An 18,280-nucleotide genomic window follows, 5' to 3' on the forward strand; every position below is an offset into this window, starting at 1 on the left:
TTCATTTTTTTAGATTACTTTAAAAAGATTTCCAGTTGAAATCAATATTTAGTATATATAACAAGACTAGATGTATTTTTTTTTAAACCCTTACCTTCTATCTTGGAATCAATACTATGTATTGGTTCTAAGGCAGAAGAGCGGTAAGGGCTAGGCAATGGGGGTCAAGTGACTTGCCCAGGGTCATACAGCTAGGAAATGTCTGAGGCCAAATTTGAACCTAGGACCTCCCATCTCTAGGCCTGACTTTCAATTCTCTGAACCATCCAGCTACCCCCCTAAATATATTTTTAAGTTGATTTATTAATGTTCTAGAAAGGAGTGGAGTGGAAAAAAAGATATACAGCTTATCCTGCATTTCAAGACTTTAGGGAAAATGTGGACACATAACTAAGTTTAAGAAGTTCAAGTGTTTATTTAAAGCTTTTATTTTGTTCATTTTTTCAAAATCAGAAATGAATCAAATGTAAAGATGAGAACATGGAGCTGCCTGACAAATAAAACGACCATGGTTTAAGATGAATTCTGAGGTTCCTAAATGCCAAAGTACTGAAGCTACTAGCATCACCCCCCCAAAAATGTTCTATTAATAATCCAGAATAGAATTGTGTGTAAGGTAGAAGAAGGGGGATAAACTGTTAGAGTAGCCTAGGTTAGTTAAGCAAATGTGTGTATGTCAGACACAATGGGATCTCAAAAAAATTTAAAAGCTTAGCCAAACTAAATTCCTCACAAAGTTATACTATATTTAGCATATGAACAGAAAAAAACCCAATGGTATTGTTTAGGCGAATGGTTTTAAGTGTAGTCCACTTAGGGTTCTTGGGGGTAGAGGAAAGAGTTTACAGAATGTTTACTTTCAAATTACTGGTTATTAGGTGGCAATGTCAATATTTTTTATTCCAAGTTTACTGATGATTTTTTAAAATTAAAAACCAGACAGTCTCCTGGTAGTTTATCATAATAGCCTCATTCTCTTCATGAAGGCTTTGGGACGCCACAGTAGTTAGGCTGAGGAGTCAATGGGATGAATTTTGTGTTCTGCCCAAGGGATCAAGTGTATGTGGGTTTGCTTATTTACATTAAGTTCCAAAGAAGTCCTACTCCAATGTTATCTCATGGCACAAAAGTCAGCCAAGATTCTTAAAGGCCACATCAGCAGGCTTCAAGATAACCTGGTGGGATCATCAAAGCTGGAAAAGAGTTACATAGGGATCCTGTCTGAGGATGGGGTTAATAGAGACTCATTAAAAAGTATTGACAAAGGCGGAAGAGATGGTTAAGACCAACAATTTAAAAATTTTGTAGCAAAATGTGGCTCAAGATCAAAATATGAAAGAGTACAAAGTCAACTGGTCAGAGGTTTCAGGGGAGAAGCTTATGAATACCTTCTTCATAAGATAGTCAAAGGCAATAGATAAGGTCCACCTTAAGAAATAGAACTAGGTCCAAAATGACCACTTGGCACTGCAACCCAACATAAAATAAGGACTATCTGTCATAGGAGAGATGCAAAGATAAATAATTATTAGTACCAAGAAGCTCTAATCCCCACCTACATGAGAAGATAATATGTATGCAAAGTGCTATAAATCAAAATATAGTTAAGTGTATTAAGAGTCACAGAGAGAGAAAGGATCACTTTTAACTTTGGAGCAAAGAGCAGAGATCAAGGAAGTCTTCATGGAGTAAGTAACATTTGATTTTGCAGTTAAAAGATGATATGTGGGCTAGAGCAAGGACATTCTAAGTATGATGGGCTAAGCACTGGGTTTCAAAGAAAGACAACAGTTCCTGTCCTCAAAAAGCTCACAGTCTAACGGCAGAGAGAACATGTGAATAACCACATATGAACAAGATATAGATAGAAAAGACTAGAGATAATCATTAGGATGGAAGGGAGTAGCATCAAGGGGGATCAGGAAAGTCTTGTAAAACATGATGTTTTAGTTGAGACTTGAAAGAAGCCAAGAAAATGGGATGGAATGGGAGGAGAGAGGAAATACAGAGGGAGAGAGAGAGAGAGAGAGAGAGAGAGGTAGGAGAGAGAGAGACAGACAGACAGACAGACAGAGACAGGCAGAGACAGAGACATAGAGACAGAGAAAGAGAGAGAATGAAAATATCTTGTGCAAGGTAAGGTTGGGAGGCCAGTGTCACTGGACAATTGAGTCCATAGAGAAAATAAATAGTAAAAAGACTTGAAATGGGAGATGGGGATCATGAAGGGCTTTAAATGCCAAACAGAGAAAACTCTGTATGTTCTTGAAGGTGATGACTGGAGTTAAATGAGGACGAGAGTGAGAGGCATATGAAGCATCTTGGAATAGGGTCAGACCTGCATTTTAGTGAGAGAACTTTGGTAGCCGAGTATAAGGCGGAATAGATCAGGGAGAGACATGAAAAGGAAAATTAACCAGGAGCTATTATGACAGTCAAATCATGAGATTATTGGTAATAGTAGGGGAAGAGAAGGTGGGGGGGGGAGACAGAGAGGGAGAGGAATATTGAAGTTCACACTTAGGAAAAGGGTGGTAGTACTGACTAATGGGGAAGGAGGAAATAGGGAGTTTGTGAAGGAAAGAATGAGTATAAAAACAATGATAAAAGCAACTTCTTTGGAGGACAGTAAACAGTCCATTTTGGGTAAAATGTAGAGTACATGAGTGGGAGTAATGATAGTTTAAGGTGCTAAGTAAGTGGTTGTTGAATTGAATATAGCATTTAAATTTTACCAAATACCTTCCACATGGTGAGATAAATGTAGATAAGTAGGTAGGTACCACTCTATGGATGGGCCTTGTAAGCCAGGCTAAAATTTGTACATTTTATCTGGTTGGCAAGAAATGGTCATTTGAGTTTGTTATTTTTAAATGAGATGCCATACCCGTTCACTGGGAAGATTAGAATTTAGGAGTGTGGAACATGGCCTAAATGGAGGAAAACTATAGGCCAGGAGTCTCATTAGAAGTCACTGCAATAGTCATGATGAGAGTTAATGAAGCCTGGAATTCAGTGATGGCAGAATGAACAGTTAGAAAGAGACTGGAAAAGTGTGGATGAGATTCAGGTTTGTGAGGAAAGATGAGGAGTAGTTTGGGTTTTGTCTGACTCTGATGTTATGACTGAAAGAGAGAAAACAAGAGAATTCTACTCAGAAATTATATAAAATGTTAATAAATTAACAGTAGTAAAACAATGTTCATAGTTAGGCAAGGCAAACAGGAATAAAAGCTTCACTGGTGATTGAAATGAGAAAAAAGTAAACCCTAAAAGAGAAAAAAAGTGAAGAGGATGAATTTTAGATGAGGATGATTAGAAAAGATTTTCAGGAGAAAATATTCAAGGTCTTTTAAGCCAAAACAGAGGCTGCCACTTCAAGGGGAGCCCATAATCCCAGTTAGTCTGCTGTCTCCAACAGCTCTGGTGAATGCCTTCAATGAGCATACTGCTTTGGTGACTGATTCTTATACAACTCCTTTCTTTTGATTTGTTGGTTAGTTTGTTTTATTTCTTCTTAAATTCCTTGTCATCACAGATGTCTCCCTGAGAGATAGCAGGGGACGGATATAAGAAGAAATCTAGTTCCTGATGATAGATGTTCCTCAAAAAAAAAAAAAAAAGAACACCATGTACAGCTAACTTCGGGATCTTTGGGGGGAACGAAACATCAATTGCTGCTTTTTAGCAAAATAAAAACCAGCCAACTTGAAGAATCCTGATTTCAGTCTTGGAAGTTGAGGTTGTTTCATTCTTTGTATTTATACACTCAGTGACAGGCAACACAGTTGTTATTATTGTTGTTAAATCGTTTTCAGTCATGCCCAACTTTTCCTGACTCCATTTGGGTTTTTCTTGGCAGAGATACTGGAGTGGTTTGCCATTTCCTTCTCTGGTTCATTTTAAAGATGAGGAAAAGGAGGCCAACATGGTAAAGAGACTTGCCCAAGGTCACCCAACTAGTAAGTGCCCAAAGCCACATTTGAACTCAGATATGTACTTACCACCTCACCATCCAAAAACATAGCAGAAGCTCAATAAATACTTATTAATAGACTGAGTCAAACATGAACCCTTTGACTACAAATCTCCTCATTTTCCTCACTGCAACAGGCAATGTCCTTTGCCTTGTTTGTACCATCCCATTACAGTGATGTACAATGTATAGACTGAAGATAGATTGGTGGCTTATCTCTTGATCTTGAGTCCCTCATCTATAAAATGGGAATACTTTAACTGTCCACCTTAGATGGTTGTTGGAGAAATACACTATAAGCCTTAAAATGCCATCTATATAAATGTAAGTTATTCTAAAATTTACTGATGGATTTGTGTTTGGCTAACATGCACTTTTGTGAATGAAGCCAACAAAAAAAGCCTAGGTACATTATTATTTCTATTATAGTGCTTTAATTATTTTTTTTCACCATTCCTTCTCATTCCCTTCCCCTGCAAACTCTCCTTTGTAACAAAGAAACATGGTTAAAAAAATCAAGCCAAACTACCACATCTGTATCAGCCATTTTTGATGATGTACACCTTCTTTCAGGCCTACAATCAGTGTTCCCTAAGGAGGGTGAGGTAGGCATATTTTCCCTACTACCTCTCTAACTGGTCCTTGCAATGGGACTACATTTCTCCTTTACAGTGTGAGGATCACTGGACAGATTGTTCCTCCAATTTGACTTATTTTCCTCTGAATTAGCTAATAGCAACTTTCTGCTTTTTTCCAAATTTGCCAATTTTTCCGGCACAGTATCATTCCATAATATTCACAGGCTACAATTTGTTCAATTGTTTTCTGGTTTACAATTACCATTTTATTTCCAGTTTTTTTTTTAATTTTTAATACCATCATAAAGTGTTAGCATGAGCACTCAATTAACATAGTGGACATTGACTTTTCTGCCCTCCTGGGATTATGTGCCCTATAGAGGTATTGACCAATCAAAGCATATCCACAACATAGCAATCTTGCTAGCATTGTGCCCAATAACTCACAGTGCCACCAAAAGGCCTATATCCAATTTTCTCTAAGGTCATCTTTAAAAAAAAAAAACATGCCCTAGTATATACTAGGAGTGCTTGCTTTCCTACCACACATTAGTTCTGCTTGTGCAAGGATGCTGTACCAAGTAGAACCAAAGAAGGAGCACCATATGTCAGGAACCTAAAGCATAAATCAATCTCTTTTACAACATGACTTACAAATGGGTCATAAAGATGTCTATAAAATGCTCTATTAGTAATGAGGAGCTCAGAACTTCCTGAGGAAGTGCATTCCACACTGGGAGACTTTCCTAAGAGAGGTATGACATTTTTTTGAAACCTCTGGGTCACAAATGGCTCTATATCCTCAAACTGTCCCTCAAAAATAACAGAAACGTGGAAAATAAACAAACAAGTCTACTTTGCTTTTTGACATGAGAAGTAAAACTAGAAGAGAAAATGAATAAATTAAAGAGTTCATATATATATATACATATATACACACAGATTTACATATATATGTATAAATTTGTATATGTATATATGTAAACATATATATTACATATATATATATATATAAATATGTATAAATAAAAAAAATGCTTTTAAATAAGAGGAAGGGTAAAACTCAGAAAAATGTCCAATGAAATCAAACCAGAAGTTACAGGAAAAAAAGCCAGAAATCTCAATAGACATGCTATCAGACAGTCGAAGCCAGAGGCATCCTATTACCATCCATTTTCTGCATGTAACCTTGGAAGATTGAAGATCATGTAAAGAATCCCTCTAGAGCAAATTTATTGAACAAAAAATGAAGAATTTTCTGCTGAGAGTTGAAGTTAAAAGAAATATCTTCATTAAGACACTAAAGTATATCCAGCAAGGAAATAGCAACTAGACAGGCCAGCTTCATACTGAAGCATTTCAGGAACAAGTAATTTTTCTAAGCAAACACTATTAACAATTTAAATGTTTAATAGGCAAAACAGAAAATGAGATGGTCTCTTAAAGTAAAGGCTGCTACTACAAATCAGGGGAATTTACATGCACTGTGGAACTATATTTGGTAATTGTCCTTTTCAGTTGAACCCAAACATAAGACAGTAATCTGTAGCCTAGAACTGAAAAAGTAGAGCAGTAATAGACTCAATGTTTTGAATCTACCAACTACCCATTTTTAATAGATTTAATTAGTCTGCAAGAGCTACTCTCTTTCCTATGTATTTTGATGTTATCTGACACACTGACATTTACTAGCCCTGTAACACTGAACAAGACATCATTTCACATGACAACAGTCTAAACTGGAAATGTGACAAGACTAGAAAGGTGTCCTGTCCCCACCACTTGCTCCCACAGTGTGTATATATATATGAATGCATTTAGCTTAACAAACTCTAAAGCATAATCTACCCCAGAAGGTCACAAAAAACAAAGATCAATGTGTGCATGGATTCAATCCTACCCCATGGACCATAGTCCCATTTCTTAGACCCAATCACTTTTGGCATTAATAGATTTTTGCAAAAGCATATGGCTGACACCATTCATGGCTTGTACTGAAGACAGAAACTATAAATGCAGACCACAATCTTTATCTGTAGTCACCTTGTACTTTGTGGACAGCTTCAAAGTGAGAGCCTTTTCAGGGTTGGCATGTTTTAGAATACTGCATGTTCAGGGAGTAAAACAATTCCATAAAATTTTTTTGAAAACATTATTTCAGGAAGCTATTTTTAAAATGCAGGTATTACTACATGCTAATTTCTTAGTCATGCTTGGAGAAAAAAAGCACACTGAATTAATACTTGATTTTTTCCTTTTAAAAGATATATTAAATGTAAAAAATGTATTAAATATACTAATCTTATATGAATTTGTTCTTTTTTTTTTTTAAACCCTTACCTTCTGTCTTGGAATCAATAATCTATATTGGTTCCAAGAAAGAAGAGTGGTAAGGGCTAGGCAATGGGGATCAAGTGATTTGTCCAGGGTCACATAGCTAGGAAGTGTTTGAGGCCAGATTTGAACTTAGGACCTTCTGTCTCTAGGCCTGATTCTCCATCAACTGAGCCAGCCAGCTGCCCCGAATTTATTCTTTTTGTAGATTAAAATTAATATTTCATAAAAAACGAATATTCCCAAGTATTTCCCAAGAAGCTATCAAACATCTTGAGAATTAAGAACAGTGCATTATACTAGATTCTCAGAAAATCTAGAGGTTGAGTCCAATAATATGTTTTTGTGATTCTCACTTACCATATACCTCTCCATTAGCCTTCATGTGAAACTAAGTTTTAGGTCTTTGCAGAAAACTGCAATCTACATCTCACTGAAATAAACCATCTTAGATTTGAATCTTAGATTTGAAAAAGCAAGCCATTGCTTTCAAGGAACATTTGGAAGAAATACGAATGCTTTGTGTTTTTCCAAACCAACTGAGTCTATGCTAGTACTGTTCACCTCTGGGTCCACTCCTTTATCCGCCTATACCATTTGTCTCAAGTATTCTAGCTAAAAAGCTCCATGAGGCATCCATTCAAGTGTATGCTAAAATATGAGTGAAAGGGAGGGAGTCAAATTGGTGGCTTAGAAGCAGTGAAAGTTGAGTCTTCTGTGAAAACCCTTTTACGCCAATCAAAAACAAAGCACTTCGAGGGGGAAAGAAAACCAAATATAACAAAAGGACAGAGTGGGGGACCCTCCTGCTCAATTCAACTTAAAAGGCATACAGAGGTTGAATTCTTGGGTTTAAGGAAAAGAAAGAAGGAAGGTTCCAGGGCCCCTTCCCCACCTACTGTTGTTGATGGGATCTCAGGGCAAGAGCTCCAGCCCAGAAGGTGTGCCTTCTTACCACAACTACTTGAGACTCAGGGCTCTGACCACAGATGGCAGGGAGGCAGCTGGAGGAGAGGGGCAGAGAGGAGGGCAGCCTGGTCATAGCCTTCAGTCACCACTCTCCATCTTGGGCCTCTGCCACTGGAGGTTTTGGCCTCAGGGTACATCCAGCTCTGCAGATCAGATAGGCCAGCTTAATTATGTCTATCAATAGTGTAAATAAAAAGCCTTCAGAGGGCAGAGAAGCTCAATCTCCAACACTCCTCCCCCACCTACTGCACTGAGACCCATGGTAAGAATCCAGCTGACTGGGATCCCAGGGAACAGAGTAACTTAGTACAAGCACAGGAAGCTCAGAGCTCTGCAGGGAGAAGACTGACAAAAAGGAAGAGAGGAGGACAAAGGTAACTACCTTCAGCCTCCATACCTTCACCTTCAACTTCTGCTGGCAGCTGGGGAAAAACTGACCTCAGGGCTCATTAATACTTCATCAGCCTAATCTAGTCAGTTGGCAGAGCAGAGAAGAAGCGCCTTCAGGACAGAAGAGCCCAAACCCACAGATGTAGCAAATAATCAGAGGAGCAAGATTACACCCAATGACAGGGGGGGAAAGAAGGAAAAAATATGAATAAACAACCGAAAAGGAAAAAATGAAACTATAACTGACAGATTCTATTCAGGTAATGAACTAAGAACAAATGGAACAGAGGAAGACCAAGGAACATTAAGCAAAAACTCAGGAACTCTAGAGAATTGAACTTAAGCTTTGGAAGAACTCAAAAAACAATTAAGAGAGGCTGAAGACAATTGGGAAAAGAACTGAAAAAGCAAAATAAGTCATCTGGAAACAGAGGCACATGAACTAAAACATGAAAATAATGTCTTGAAAGCCAAAATTGACCAGCTTGAAAAACGAGGCAAAGATGACCTACAAAGACAAACAGACCAAAAGGAAAAGTAGGATCAAAAAGCCAGGGATGAAATTCAATCTTTAAAAATTAGAGTCCAACAACTAGAAGCAAATGACTTCACCAGCAAGAGTCTATAATACAAAATCAAAAGAATGAAAAAATTGAGGAAAATATGAAACACCTCACTGATAAAATTACAGACCTAGAAAATAGATCCAGGAGAGACAATTTAAGAATTATTGGGCTACCAGAAAATCATGAAAAAAAAAGAAAAAGCCTGGACATCATTCTATAGGAAATTATCCAAGAAAACTTCCCTGATATTCTTGAAAAAGAGGGTAAAGTAGACATTGAAAGAATCCATAGATCACATCCTGCATTTAATCCTCAACTAACAATGCCCAGGAACATTATAGCCAAGTTCAAGAACTTCCAGAACAAGGAAAAGATACTACAAACTACTAAAAAGAAACCATTCAGATATCATGGAGCCACAGTTAGGATAACACAGGACCTGGCTGCATCCACAATACTAGAAGGCATGGAATATGATATTCCGAAAAGTAACGGACCTGGGTCTAAAACCAAGAATCAATTACCCAGCAAAATTGACTATATTCTTGCAGGGAAAAGTATGGTCATTTAATAAAATAGAAAAGTTACAAGCATTCATAAAAAAAGGCCAGACTTAAACAGAAAATCTGATGCCCAAACACAGAACTCAAAAGAATCACCAAAAGGTGATTAAGAAAGGGGAAAAAAAATGTAAGAGACCCAATAAGTTTAAATTATTTGTATTCCTATATGAAAAAATTATATTGGTAACTCTTAAAAATTGTTATTATCATCATCAAGGCACCTAGAAGAAGTATTCTTAGAGGGTATGGTGACAAACTGTATAGGATATGTCAAAAAAATATCCAAAAAACTAGAGGTAAAAAAGATGATAATACTAAGACAAATGGGGAAAGATATAAAATGGGGGTAAATATATATTTCATAATAAAATATCAGTGAAAGGCATTCTTCATCCACTTGAGACTCTCTAGGTCTTGATGTAATCAGTAAAATGTCATTTGCAAACTCAAGAATATGAAAGACTTTACCAACCACAGGAAATCCTACCTGACTTGCCAAATGTTATAGGGTGGGTTAAAAATTCAAACTACATATATATATATATCTATATCTATATCTCTCTCTATATATATAAAATAAAAGGTTTATTTAACTAAAGGGAGAAAGGAAGGGAATGGAATCAGGGACTAACTTACTTCTAACCTACACCAGATATTAAAATCCTAAACTTTCTATAATTATACTAACTAATTAATTAAAGTTAAAGAAGGATTGGTAGAGGCCAAGAACAAAGGGCCCAAATAAATCTCACAACACAGCAGTTCTTTTTTTGATCCAAACAGAAATCCCAGTAAGATGTCATCAGCAATAGCAGAAATCCACTTCTCTATATCAGCAATAGTAGAAACAGGCAGAAGATCAGGACAGCCAAAGAAAGAGGCAACCAATGGCTCACTGGGTCCACCCCAGAAAAACCAGACATTTACCCTCCTGCTTTATCCTGACAGCTAGAGGAAAAACAGGCTCTCATTCCTCCAGAGTCCACCAACTGCCAACAACTCCTCTGTGTTCCATTCCTCACCTCCTGAAAGCTTTGGAAGATTGGCCTTGTCAATGCCTGTGGGATCACTTTGCTTCTTCCTTTTTGCAAAGCTAATCCTTTACAAGAGAATCCCTTTTTGATCTGGGTTTTCCACTTGATCTCCTCTATGTGAATAATTATTGTCAGGTCTCTAAACAGGATTATTTTTGTTATAGTAAGAAATCTTGAATGACTGTGGTTTATAAATAGAAGATACATTGTTGGGGGAAAACCTGCAAGGTAGCATTTTGTTCTACCAAACCAATACCCACAATACAATAAACACAACAGGAATGTATTCCCTGCATGAAATAGTAAAGATGTGGTCCATTTCTGCATATTACTTGTCCAAGCCTTCTTATCTCTTACTAATACCTTCACAGATGATTCAGTCAATTTACATACAGACAACTCTCAGAGAGATATTGTACTCAAGAGAGAGCAGACATGTAGGTCAGTACTGACTTTTAAAAATATTAATGATTTCTGAAATTTTCTTTCTATGCCTTTGGTTATCTTCTGCTTTAAATATTGTATATCCTCATGCCTAAACATCCTCACATCAATATTGGCTCCAGTGTTTAATCAGGCTGCTCTTATCTCTTATTCTCTTATTCTCTTGAGTGCTCTTTCAACTTCAATCTCTAAATTCATCTCGGATTGGGATGTGAAGGTGTGGTGGTTCCACAGTCCCTGTAAAAATCTTTTTGGCAAATCTGTTCCCTTTATCTTTGGTATGTAGCTTAGCTCTCTTTCCTTTCTCATCTGTGAATGATATTACATTGATATTAGTTAAATGGACATCTTACTAGATTTTCTTTAAGCTGATTTTACACTTTACTAATTCTCTCTGGTTTAAGACACAGTAACAGGTGCAACTAAATGGCTCAGTTGATAGAGTCAGGCCTGGAGACAGGAGGTTCTGGGTTCAAATTTGATCTCAGACATGACCTAGATGGGCAAGTCACTTAACTTAAATTGCTAACCCATTACTGTTCTTCTGCCTTGGAATCAAATACTTAACTTAGGATTGATTGATATGGGTTTTTAAAAAAGGGACACACAATACTGCTTATAATCATTCATCATCTTTCTTCATCAGACTTCATAAATGACTTTATGTGTCCCCATTGGCAGATGTCTGCTACCTAAAGTGGTTTCTAGGCTCCATTGTTGTTCTTATTATAGATATCAGTTTAGCATGGGGTAAAGTTCTGGATAACATTATTGGTTAGTAGTCATGTCATTTCTGTTGTCCAAATCTGTAAATCACTTTTATTTAGGGTTAAGTTGCTTCAACTGAATGTCTTTCTCTTTTTCTCCTTATTCTTAAAGATCACATCAATATGCAAACTTTCTTCAATTAAAACCATCTTGTTATTTCCTCTTGTCCTGAAGACTTAAATATCTCTGAAAAGTTAACATACCACATTTGTTCAGAGAAATACAAAATATAATTCAAGAGAAAAAAAGATTCAAGATTTTGAGGATGGCTTCACATAGCTACTTCATAACTTTTTATAGAAACAATCTATTTATTGGCAATAAAGCCTTTCCCAGGGGCTTGGAAGGAGAAGCTTCAGAGGTTGCCTGACCACCTCTAGAAAGAGGAAACCAGAACCACAAATCTCTTGAAAGCCTCCTAGTTCAAGTGCTTGCTGAAATGGGTTTTCTAATAAAAATAAATTTAACCTCAAAAAAAGTATATATATAAAGAATTTAATATAACAATTTAATAATAAACATATATTGATTATTAAGTATAATTTAATTATGATAGTTTAATATATCCTATATTTTATCACTGTCTATAATAATTTCACTAAAACCAGACCTAGAAATGACCAAAACCAAGTTGTTTTGTGGGCAAAAGGCAAATTTGTAAACAGGCACACTTGCTCAAATGCACCCACACCGAAACACACATTCTGGCATTCTTATAACTTGTGGAATATAATAATTATATATAACTAAAATATAAAAGGCAATACAGTCTAAAAGTTATTAAATGAAAAACTTCCTACTATATTAATATCTTCAATGAAATCCTGTTTTTAATATAAATGATTATGATAAATACATGTTCTATAGTTATATAAAACATATACGTACTCTTTAGTAAAAATGCCCCGAGGTCCTGTAGGAGTACCCTGGCTGGCATCAATTTCATACTTCTCCAAAATGTTTCGAGCAGCAGGACTCAGGCGGATCCTGAATAAGAAAGCACAGGTAGAATGACAAAAAAATTCATTGTTCTTTCAAATGAAATGTTCTAGATTAATGATGTCAAACTCAAATAGAACTTGTTCCTTGCAGACTGCATACTGATTCTCGGAAAACCACAAATTAGCATTAAGTATGTTGTGCTGCATTTTTATTTATTTTGCTTGGAGTTTGGCACCTATCATCTAGATAATTTTAGTTTTACTGAATCACAAAACCAGTTTGCAATCATGTATAAAGTTAAATTTCATAACTGTCTTGGGATATTCAAAATGATCTCCATTACTCTGATTTATTTTATAGAGAAAATATCTTTTTAATACATTTAGCTAATCACTTGTTCAAAATATTCTTTAAATGAAGGTAAATAGAGAAAAAAAAACAGAAAGCCTTTTTCTTCAATTCTCATTCAGATGATTCAAATATAATAAAGGAAATGTCATATCCAACTCTTTGTGACCCCATTTGGGGTTTTCTTGGTTAAAGATATCAGAGCAGTTTGCCAATTCTTTCTCTAGTTCATTTTACAGATGAAGAAACTAAGGAAAACAGAGTGAAGCATCTTGTCTAGGGTCATACAGTTCAAGCCTGTCTGAGACTGGTTTTGAACAGGTGTTCCTGATTCCAGGCCCAGAACTCTATTGAAGTGTGCCATTTAGCTGCCCCTAACACTACCTAACAATAAATCAAGCTTTTCTTTCAAAGATACCTCAAAAGGTAGGAGGGGCTAAGAGCATCATCCTGATTTTATAGAAAAGGAAACTGAGGCAAGAATAATAGCTCATTGGTGGTAGAACTCAGTTTCCTTGAACCTAGCCAACCCTCACTTTTACATTTATGTAATATTATTAATCCCTGACATTTATGCCTCAAAATTCTCCTATATGTGGAACATTCTTCCTATCTCATCAGTGCCACTAGGAATCCCTACCATGCATGTGTGCATGTGCATGTGTGTGTGTGATGTTTTAAGCTCTTTGGGGACAGGAGCTGTTTTTTATTTTATTTTATTTTTCTTAAACCCTTACCTCCCTTCTCAGAACCAGTACTATGTATTGGTTCTAAGGCAGAAAAGTGGTAAGGGCTAGGCAATGGGGGGTCAAGTGACTTGCCCAGGGCCACTCAGCAAGGAAGTGTCTCAGGCCAGATTTGAACACAGGACCTCCAATCTCTGGGCCTGTTCTCAATCCACTGAGCCACCCAGCTGACCCCAGGACTGTTTTCATTTTTAACTTCTAATCCCAATGTCTGATATATGGCCTAGATAATTAAAAAAATTTAACCTAAGTTTATTAATAGATTAATGTAGCACTTTACATATATTATCTCATTTGCTACTCAAAGTAGTTTTATAAGGTTAATGCTTCAAGTATCATCCCCATTTTACAGATAAAGAAACTGAGTTTGAGAAAGATAAAATGATTTTCCATTGGTTGCACAGTGACTCAAATCAAACCAAGTTCTCTTGACTCAATACAGCACTTTATTTACCAGAAATCAGAGGATAGAATAAAATTATTATTATTAGTCTGTACAAAATCTTTTATGATCTGACAAGCTAAGGAGATGGTTTGTTGGAAGAGACATTAAATCTTGTTGGAAGAGGGCTAAAAATAAGACCATATTTTGCTTAATAGAATCAAATGTATTTTTATACTTGAACAATAAGCTCACTAAGATTTTGTATTCTCTATACTTTTCAATTATGATTATAAAAATGTGAATTACTTATTTATAATTAATTATTTATGAAAGCTGGTATATTACCTCCTCAAACCTTCATCAAGATTTTTTTTGTGTATAATAATTCGTGTATTCAGATTATTCTCCCATTGAATGAAAAAGTAGACAAATGAGTTGTTAGTAAATATATTCCTGAATGCCTATGATAGTAAGGTGAGGAGGGGCTAAAGGAAGGAATAATATGGCAAAGATTTCCTCCCCCAAAATGGCATTTTCCTTTATCAGACATCTTTCAATGTACTCAAAACTGCTTTGCCTCCATCACAGGCTTCCTCTTTTTCTTCCCATCTTTATTTTTTAAAATATCTTTTCATGATGAAAGATTATTGCTGCTTTTTGCTCTTATATTCATGGTTAAATATTCCTTCTCTAGATCATCTACCTAGCTAGCTTACCCTCTTAGCAACCTTTTTATAAGCTGAGAAAACCAAGAAACTGAATGTATCTGACAGCACCTTCCTGACTATGCCCCACAATGAAAGGAGAACTCCAGTTTCCCAGCATGTCTCTTGGGCCCGACTAGACAAGTCTAACAATAAACAGTTTTACTTTATTGTTCTTTCCTTTGACATTTTTGTATTAATTGTGTATATCATTTTTCTGGGTTCCTCTCTTGTTAGTGATGGAGGAAATGGGCACAGCAAGCTTTACAGATCTTTTCCGATTGTGTCTGTTGTCCTTTCAGTCACTGCAAAATGCCCTTAGAATGATCTGGCTTAAATGCACCTATCTCCAAGCTTTCTGTAAACTTGTTCTTCCCTCTTCATTGTTGCATGAAGTGGTACTGCTCCTACTCTTCCACTTTTTTCCTGCACAAATGAATTTATAATCCAACTTAAATTGTTCTTAAGTACCATATTGCTCTAGTTTTTCTGGCTAAGATAGTTTCTCAGAATCTTCGGTCCCTTCATAGTAATTGGAAGCATAATTGAAAGTTAATATCATTGATATTAATAACATCAATTTAAAATTTCTTTGGTAACAGGGAGGGTCTTTTACATTTCCTTGTATTCCTAGCACATAGCACAATGAGTAGTATTCAGCAGGTCCTTAATAAAAGTTTACTGACTGACTAGTATGGTGATAGGGTGTGCTGATATTTGTTCTTTTATCTCCTGCCCAATTTGTTGCTGATGTGAGCAGCTGGTATAAACAGTGCAGGCTATAGCTACCTCAGCTGCACACTCTTATTTTTTCATTTGCATTAGTGTTTCTAACTTACTTTTTATTTTTGCTTTATATGAAAATGAACAGGAAAGTGACTCATAAATGACTCCCATTTCCTATCTATTAAAATAAATCATATAAGAAAAAATTTAAGCTGATATTCTATTTGGTGCTAACCCCATCAAGCACCTCCCAAAATTTTTTTGAAAAAGAATTTATAAAAGAAGTATGAGGTTTCTATGAAGTCTGCAAGCTGTTTGGCCCTTTCACTGCCTATTTCTAAACTCTTTTCCAACATATATTATGCTGTCATCCCCTTTAGCATTGAAATTCCTGAGTATTAAATCATATGTTGATTTAACTTAATGGATCTTATCTACCTTTTCATCCTCTGAAACAGATGTTGGTGTTTAAGCTGCAATCATCTTCCTGGCGGTCTTTTGGTAAATGCTGATCATCAGCACTAGAAGACAAGATGACCAAATGACCCATGAAGTGATATTTCTTATTGCCTTTGGACATGCAATAAAACCAACTTCACCAACTCATTTCTTTACCTATTCAAGGAGAATCTAAAGGCCATCCTTCAATTTACCTACTTCTTTACCAACCTCTATATTCTGTACGTCTCATTTATAAGGAAAATATCAACTCTGATGACTCAATTCTGCCACATAGTCAAGCAAATCTCATCTGTTGCTGGCACTTTACTGAAGTCTCCCCAGCATGGCAGAACCTGCCAAATATTAATGCTTGCAGAGCCTTCAAAAAAATCAAAGGTCAAGGGGCAGCTGGGTGGCTCAGTGGATTGAGGACCAGGTCTAGAGACAGAAGGTCCTAGGTTCAAATATGGCATCAAACACTTCTGAGCTGTGTAACCACAATTGCCTAGCCCTTACCATTCTTCTGCCTTGGAACCAATACGTAGTTTGATTCTAAGATGGAAGGTAAGGGTTAAAAAAAAAATCAAGGTCACCTCAGTACCTTAATGAGATGCTAGCATAGGAGATTGTGGGGGTGAAGATAACCAATAGCAGTACCTCTAAGATACCACATTTTTATAACGGTAAATGGGAACGAGGTATAAAAATGCCTCATGTGACACTAAAACTGCTTTAATGATGGCACACTCACTGAGGTTTCCCAGCTGAGCGGGTCTGTCTGGAAGAAGCAACACCAGCAGCTTCAACTATAGGAGGAGCAGACATGGGGGCAGCAGGGCGTGGCGGAGGACCCACATCTTTGGGAATCTCAACCTGCTTCCAATCCGCTCCTTCCTCCACCATCAAGCCAATGAGTGATCCTAACCGAATGCCTTTGCTTCCTTCTTCGACCTGCATTACAAAAGACAAGGACATACGTTTAAGCTAAATAGTTATAAAGCATGTAAGGTGTGTTAAAAGTCTGCGGCACTTCACCTGGCCTTTTGACTCTGAAAAGTACTCCAATTAATAATACCACAATTTCTGAGTAGGGCAAATCATTAAACTGCCCTCTGGCTCCATTTGCCTCTGTTTCTTCATCTATAAAATGAGGAATTCATGCCAAAGAGCCATGTTGGAAGTGAATATCTCTCTCTCCATTATGTCACTTTTTTGATGTCATCTCTGAAATAGAATCTATCAGCCATCAATAGAGATCAGTAGGCAAACCCCAGAGCATCTCCTGTACCAGCAGTGTCTCTCTATCTCCACCATTGTAACTAGGTACCTGCAGGTGTGTCCCCATACTTAGTAGCAGCTCTCTCTAGTCTCAAGCCAGAGTATAGTCAGTCACTGTAGCAATCAGAAATAGTTTCAACAGATTACCTTTTCCATTTCATCTCTCAGTGACCTGGGGGTCAAAGACCATTGAGTAAATTTGGGTAAAGACAAGCCTCAGAAAAAAGGAAGTTAAAAAACCAATGAACTATGATTCCACAGGCACTGTCCTCTGGGCAGCCCAGGCAAATTAAGAAACTATGACTGGTTCCTGAAATGTGATGTGTGACAGTTAGTGGGAGAAGAAAAAAGCTATAAGTTCAGACCATGAGCAGGTCTGGGTCTTTGGCATGCACCCAGAGGAGCAGAGTGAACTCTTGGTAGAGTGTAGCAGAGGCCCATGATGGTGGCTGCAGATTAAAAAGGTTAACTATCTCTCTATCTTTCTCCTATTTTTTTCACTATTTACTACTACTACTACTTTTGATTTAATAGTTATTAAGCTACAAACAGCATCATAATTTTAAATGTTACAGTCTTTAAAAATTTGTTTTTCACTTTCATATACCACAAATATGTTTTCTCTGTTTCTCACCTTTCCCTTCTCCTACCATTCCACTGATGGGGATGGGGCAGAAACCTTTTAACAAAGAGCACAGTTAGAGAAAACAAATTCCTATAATAACCATACCAAAAATAAATGTCTCAATGTTGAATTCATTCATCTCTGTCAAGAGGTGGGTATTCAGCTTTACTATTCCGGGACTGCGGCTGGTCATAGCAGTAATCTCTTGTGTTTTTCAAATTTATACGCTGGGGACTTCATTTCCAAGCATTCTATACTCTTCTGTGAAGATTAAATTTAACTCTCCCCTGATTGTGAAAATTAAATTAATTATCTCTCCTGTTTGTGAAAATTAAATTAACTCCCCTGTACATTTTTTAAGATTTAATCAGCAAAAGTGTAAACATGCTACTTAAAGCTGAGTGGGGAGATCTGCCCATTTTTAGATTTAATCACCAAAGGTGTAAACACTCCATTCACACTT

At 36.6% G+C, this 18,280-nt stretch overlaps 1 protein-coding gene across 1 annotated transcript in view; it reads right to left on the minus strand.

Annotated features, from left to right (window-relative positions):
• PDHX (pyruvate dehydrogenase complex component X) overlaps positions 1-18,280 on the minus strand; it is an 84,946-nt gene that overhangs the window by 23,898 nt on the left and 42,768 nt on the right. Inside the window, exons 4-5 of the mRNA XM_001380776.4 lie at positions 16,666-16,865; positions 12,511-12,609 (exon numbers count right to left, since the gene is read on the minus strand). Coding sequence (XP_001380813.3) covers positions 12,511-12,609; positions 16,666-16,865 — 299 coding nt within the window. The remainder of the gene's footprint in view (positions 1-12,510; positions 12,610-16,665; positions 16,866-18,280) is intronic.

Source organism: Monodelphis domestica, chromosome 6 (assembly GCF_027887165.1).
Source record: "Monodelphis domestica isolate mMonDom1 chromosome 6, mMonDom1.pri, whole genome shotgun sequence".
In the NCBI taxonomy this organism is placed as follows: Eukaryota; Metazoa; Chordata; class Mammalia; order Didelphimorphia; family Didelphidae; genus Monodelphis; species Monodelphis domestica.